The sequence below is a fragment of the Psammomys obesus genome, unplaced genomic scaffold, assembly GCF_907164565.1.
Source record: "Psammomys obesus unplaced genomic scaffold, mPsaObe1.curated_primary_1811, whole genome shotgun sequence".
Taxonomy (NCBI): Eukaryota; Metazoa; Chordata; class Mammalia; order Rodentia; family Muridae; genus Psammomys; species Psammomys obesus.
Window position 1 is genome coordinate 6409269 of NW_026596040.1, and position 6000 is coordinate 6415268.

Sequence of the window (6000 nt, forward strand, 5' to 3'; positions counted from 1 at the left end):
TCTGTTCTCACTCTGCCCCTAGTCCTCCATTTAATGACACACATTTTGAGCTTACATTTCATGATGTAATGATGATAGGTAATGCCTACTCTTTCTTTCACACAGTGATCTCTTCATTTAAAGGGTAAGAGACAAGCCCAACCAAACTTGGCTGAACATACACTATTGGTAGGGCATTCTCCTTCCACACGTCATCTTATTCCATGGAACACACATGGTAAGACTGAGAGACAGGCATTCATTATCTCTTCTGCAGATACTGAGGAAGTCGAAGCATGGTGGTTGGGAAGGAAAGCAGGACAAGAGCAGATTGCTAAGGGACCCTAGCTTTAGGTCTACACTCCATGAGGCTCCAGACTTGTGTGTCACTGCTCTCCTGCCTGTGGGACACCGAAACATGCATGGCCATGTACATGTATGTGGTTGGGTGGAGGAGAGGTGTCTGTGCTGGGGTGTGTAGAGTCAGGACCTCTGTGGTACCCTCAGGTGGGAGCAAGTTGCTGAAAGTGAGCCTTCTAGTAGCAGTGATGAGGCCCTTACTGGGTGTGGATGCAGCGACTCTCTTTGCCTTCTAATGCTATTTTTTTAAGTACTGGCAGATGGGTTTGTAGTACCATGTCTCTAAGGCTGCTTCGGGCTTCAACCTGGTGGCACAAACATCTTGCATGACCATTATCACTGAGGGCAGTGAGTGTCCGTGTATGTCCATGTCATCCTTGCAGGGAGCAAGGACAAGAGCACAGGAAATCAGCTTCATCCAGATACCCCTCGTAGCCCCTCCACTCGGTAGGAGCTCTAATTCAGACCCACGAAGAACAAAATCCTTGGCACAAGGGCAGTGCTTCCTGCCAGATGGATACAATCAGGCCTGTGCAGCAGCTTCCTGTTTGCTGCTAGGATTCCAGCTAGGGGCACCTGCTGCGGCGTATTTTGAGAAAGGCTGTTCAGTCTCGAAACTTAAAGCTCATTAAGCATCACCTACAAGATGGCACACTACAGGCAAATCACTTTCTGCTGCCCTTGGTCAACTCAGAAAACAGCAGCTTTTCCTCGTTTCAATTTCCTGCCCAGTTCCCTTGACAGGCCAACAGCTTCTGAGTTACTTGTAGAACCTTGGTTGAAAGTCAGTTCTCGGAAGCCCCTTCAACATGGAAGCATCAGGTAAGGTTGATACAGATGATAGTGCCGAGTCACCAATCCACGGTCAGGTACCACCTGTGAAGGCAGGCATACCAGTGTCCCCAGATCCCTTATAAAACCACGTTTTCCCACAAACAGTTATGCTTCCTAAATAGTACCTGGAAATAATGTTTGTTTATTTTGACCATCAGGTACTGAAATGTAAAAGAATCTGAACAGTAGGGTGCTTAATATACTTTTAATGTACTCTAACTATTAAATATCAGTAACAGCATTCTCCACTAAACAAATTTTGACTTGTATTATTTTCATGAGGACACAAATTAAGCGGTATACAAAGAATTCTGGAAACGCAGCCACATAAAATAAAGGTGCTGCACTAGACTGTCTGCCCCTGCCTACATTTCAAGGTGGCTGTGCCCTACTGACATACCATGGAGGGGATGAGGATACAACAGTTAAGCCCAGCTAATCAGGGAACATGAATATTTCAGCGCATACTAAATACGGATATGATCCCTGGGGCAGAAACCCCACAGAGAATCACAGGAACATGAGTAACAGAGCTTCTCGACAAGGACTGCATTGTTCATAAATTTTTATATCGATCCAATTTAGCAGGTATCGAATTCCCCATTCTAAAGAAAACCAAGTACTTTTAATGGTGCAACAGTCAATAAACCCCGCAGATCAGAATGGGCCAGCGTAATTTTATGGTGGTGGTTGAAGCACTCTAAAGGACTCTGGGTTTTCATGGAAGAAAAACAATGTCTTTTCCTGGGGGAAAGCAGACGAAGGTTTGGAGAGCATCTGCTCACACACCTGCACACAAACACACACTGGGTTTCCCATGCACCTCAAGGTATGTACTTCCAGACTCTCAACTAAAGTGCAGGCAGAGCTGCAATGGTGACTATTGAAGGATTCGCCACAATTATTTCCAAATGTATTCCCAGCTTCTTAAAGATCTCTTAATGTGCATTATTTCATCTACATAGAATATTTGTCACGGGCTTGCTGCCAAGACATGCCCCTGTTCCCGTCAAGGCACAGGCAAGCCCTGGCTCGCTTGACTCAGGCATGCTGACTGATGGTCTCTTCCCAGCTAATCCGAAGCCTTTGGCCAGGGGGGAGGACACAGACTTCAGCCCTACTTCCAGCTAGCTCTCGAAAGAGGCTTACCAGCAGCTTCAGAGAAAGTAAGTAGATAGAAAAGGAGAAAAGATTAGGGTTCAAATCATCTTTCTTTTCTAATAACCCTAACTTAGTCAATATCATCCCACCCTGAGATCACATCAGATCTCAGAACAGGAGGAAAATTGGAAAAAGCAGAGTGTAGGCGAATAATGAGAAAAGCAGAATCATGGATGAGGTCATACAAAAGCCCATCTTTGGGGAACCTATTTACCCTTTGAAGGCCCACTCTACTCACCTGTAAAAGGGGAGAATGCTCATGCATGCAGAGCTCTAAGGACAGAACAAAATGATACAGGTAAAATTCTTGACCACAAAGACAGCTGCCAACGAGTTTTAGCTGCATGACTGTGAACACTGTGGTCATCAGGTCATGTGACTTCCTTTTTTTTTTTATCTCCTAAAAGGTGTCGGGATAAAATTGGGCTTTGAGGGTAATGGCAGGTCACTTTGCTGTCTCCCAGTTTACACAATCCTCAATTAAGCAATTAAATTGGCTTTCCTCACAGCAACCCTGATCACACTAGTCACAGCAATCTATACTTTGCCTTTCAACACATGCAATTGAATCACAAGCCCTCTGTCGCAAATGGACAGGCAAGTAGGCAGGAATTATAGCGCATTATAGCCAAATAATCCTTGACAGCCTGGGAAGAGGAATTGTCCCACCACACCCAGACCACACCCCACTTCCTGCTTGCTCCTGTTCTTCTGGGGAAGATGCTAAGGAGCTACCACATACAGTAACTTAAGGACAAAAAAGAAAACAAAGGATTTACTAAAGATCTATTCCTGATAGAAAGACAGAGGGGATGCGGTGAATAAACTGTGTGGTATACTCGGGGCACGAGGCTGTCATACAGACAGACAGACAGAGACTCGTGCACACGCACACACAATTATGAATGCACTAAGCAATAACTTGGTGATCACTAGTTCCTATAGGAATGACACATGTCTCCACCTATTCTTTATTGACCACTAGAGATAAGTTTTCCTTCTATCTCGTGCATTTTCTGGCCTTTTATTATTCTTTATTTCTTTTTCACAGCACTTGACAGCAACTGACATTATGAATTTGTCTAGTTTTTGTTTTGGGTGAAATGATTTTACTGTGAGGGTTCTGTGGTGGCAGGGATATCAGGAGTCTGGGAAACAGCCAGTGGACAAGATGGACAATATTTATTGGATGAATAAATTAAGAAAAAATTAAAGTCCAAAGGAAAGAACATAGGTTCTCATTATTCACACTACGTACACATCTTATCAGCTACATACAGCTGACGGTTTTTTTTCTATGTACAAATACACTTACTACAGCTTGTACAAAACTATATAGTTAATAGACAGCACTTTTTGCTCAAAATATCTACTAGCAAGTCTGAGATAAGAGGTACCAAAATGAGAGCAACATTCCCAGGCTGCCTGTGTGTGGTGCTCAGGGAGCTTTTTCAGTTCCTCCTCTCTGCCCCTGGAACATTGTTTATTTCCTTGTCACTACTTATAAAGCATTCTGGAGAATATAAAAAAAGCCTACATGTAACTACTGCCCTCTCTGCAGTGTACCTAAGGAGGTGAAACACTTCCAGTAAGGTCTTAGGTTCTTTTCTTGATGCTGCTGGAAGAGGGGAGAAGCTATGAAGCAGGCGAAGGCAGCCTGAACTCTATAGCCAAACAAGGGCTATTCTACCTGGACGGAATCTGTTCTTGCAAGTGAGCCATGCACCCTCCAAAGCAGGTATTCCCTCCTCACCCACCTGCCAGCACTAGTCCAGCACTAGCCTGGCCAGGGCCGATTTGCTTCCTAGTCCCTTGCCAAACACGAAGCTGTCAGAGCTGCGATATAATGCAAGTGAGCCATAGAAACCTGAGGTTTGCATCTGGCTAGACAGCATTCCAGCCCCTCTCCTGAAGGAGTGCTTCTCCCTTGAAGCCAGCCCGTCCTCCCACTTTGTGTCTAGAAACCACAGCACAACAGCAATTTGGAGGGGCATGCAGCAGCTCAGCGTTATTTTAACTCAGAGCATGGAGCCTCCTTTTCTCCTCCACTTGCATTTCACCATTCACAGCCTGGCCAGGGCGTACTCTTACAAAGTAATTTGCTTTTTCTCTTCCTCTATTACCACCCAGACCAACTCTCAAGTTAATGAAGTATAGCAGACATAGTAGCAGACCTCACTGACTATAATGAGACAGCCAAAGACGCAGAGGAGATTCCTAAATCTCCACCCTTCTGCTGGGAAGGTACTCCCCCACACCCTGAGAAGAAACAAAATGACAAGAGCCTACCATGGCAGGCTCGGGAAAGGAACTCTCCCTTTTGGCCACATTCACGAACCAGTGGTTTCTGACTTGATCTGAGTGAGATCTGCATTCCAGCCAGGAACACAGCAGTCCACAAATGCAAGCAAGCTTCTTCCACACCCACTGTGCACCAGGGCAGAGCTTCATACCAGATGCTTGCCCCTCACAGTTTTTGGAAATGGTGTTGCTTCTCTCCATCCACATAGGCTCATCTGCATTCTAAAATTCTCCTTTAGTTATACAGAGAAAAAAAAAAAATCAAAGGGTCAGGGGAGGGCTGCACATTTTCCAAAGCTCATGAAGCCGGCCTGATCATTAGCCAAAACATGCCATAGCAAGAGGCATAGTCCTTAATTTTCTTGCCATGTCTACCCTACCCATCCTTACCCTCTTGTAAACACAGCACTAGAATGCAAACACAGAGGATCCCTAAGCCTGTTTTAGTTTATGACTGAGAGCCAAAAAAAATTAAAGTGTTCTAGACCAGTCTAGGCTATTTAGAAATAGAATATTGCCAACATAGATAGAGGAAATGACAGTGTAAGTGTAATGTGAACAGAAATGCTATGGTTACAACTAAAAATAAGGGTGCAAACTGCTCAGGCTGAGCCTCACTCTGAAGAAATAAATCCACACTGTCCATCACTCAGGGCAGGACTCGACACAGCGGCTTGAGAGAACTTTTGCCTGACACGCAGAAGTTACCATGAGACAAAGTTCTGAGATGCTAATTAGGAGACAGTATTAGTGAGATTAGAGTTTAAATGCAAAGCTCATTCTGATAATGGGATAAATGGGATTATGAATCTGGAGTCTGTCAATGGATCTGTCCACCCATCCCAGGGCAGAGGGCTGGGATGATGACTTAGTTCTGGCCTCCCAGAAAAGCGTGACATGCCTGAAAGAGATTATTCGGCTTTAAGGAGAGGGAGGGAGGACAAATTAGTACTAGCTGACAAGTATAGGATGGACTCCAAGTACTAGCAGTCAATGCAGCAAGAGATGATGGGTTTACATTTCAGTGTGAAGGCTGCAGGCTGTCTACAAACGTCTTTCCTGACAGAGAAGCTCATCGTGTCTTGGAAAGTAAGACAGGTCTGTGGAATTACTCTCCTGGAAAACCTTTCCAGACAAGGGTGAATCTCCTTTCCCTGAGAGGATGTGGGTGCTAAGTCTTGCCTGGGAGTTTGGAATGCAGCCTCTCGAAATCCATTCCAGTCTGATAGTTCTCTCATTTTACACCAACATGGACTGGGGCAAAGAGCTAAGTCAGCAAACACAGAGATGGCAGAGGGCATTCCTTTGCACGTTAAAAAAGAAGAAGAAGAAGAAGAAGAAGAAGAAGAAGAAGAAGAAGAAGAA

The 6000-nt window shown here is 44.8% G+C and overlaps 1 protein-coding gene across 4 annotated transcripts in view; it reads right to left on the reverse strand.

Moving 5' to 3' along the window:
• Mcc (MCC regulator of WNT signaling pathway) overlaps positions 1 to 6000 on the reverse strand; it is a 214794-nt gene that overhangs the window by 95518 nt on the left and 113276 nt on the right. Inside the window, exon 1 of one of the 4 annotated variants that reach the window (XM_055622795.1) lies at positions 4624 to 4709. The exons of the other annotated variants lie outside the window; for them this stretch is intronic. Within the exon in view, the coding sequence (XP_055478770.1) occupies positions 4624 to 4626 (3 nt within the window). The 5' untranslated portion in view covers positions 4627 to 4709. Of the gene's footprint in view, positions 1 to 4623; positions 4710 to 6000 lie in introns of those variants that run through there. 4 annotated transcript variants of the gene reach the window in all.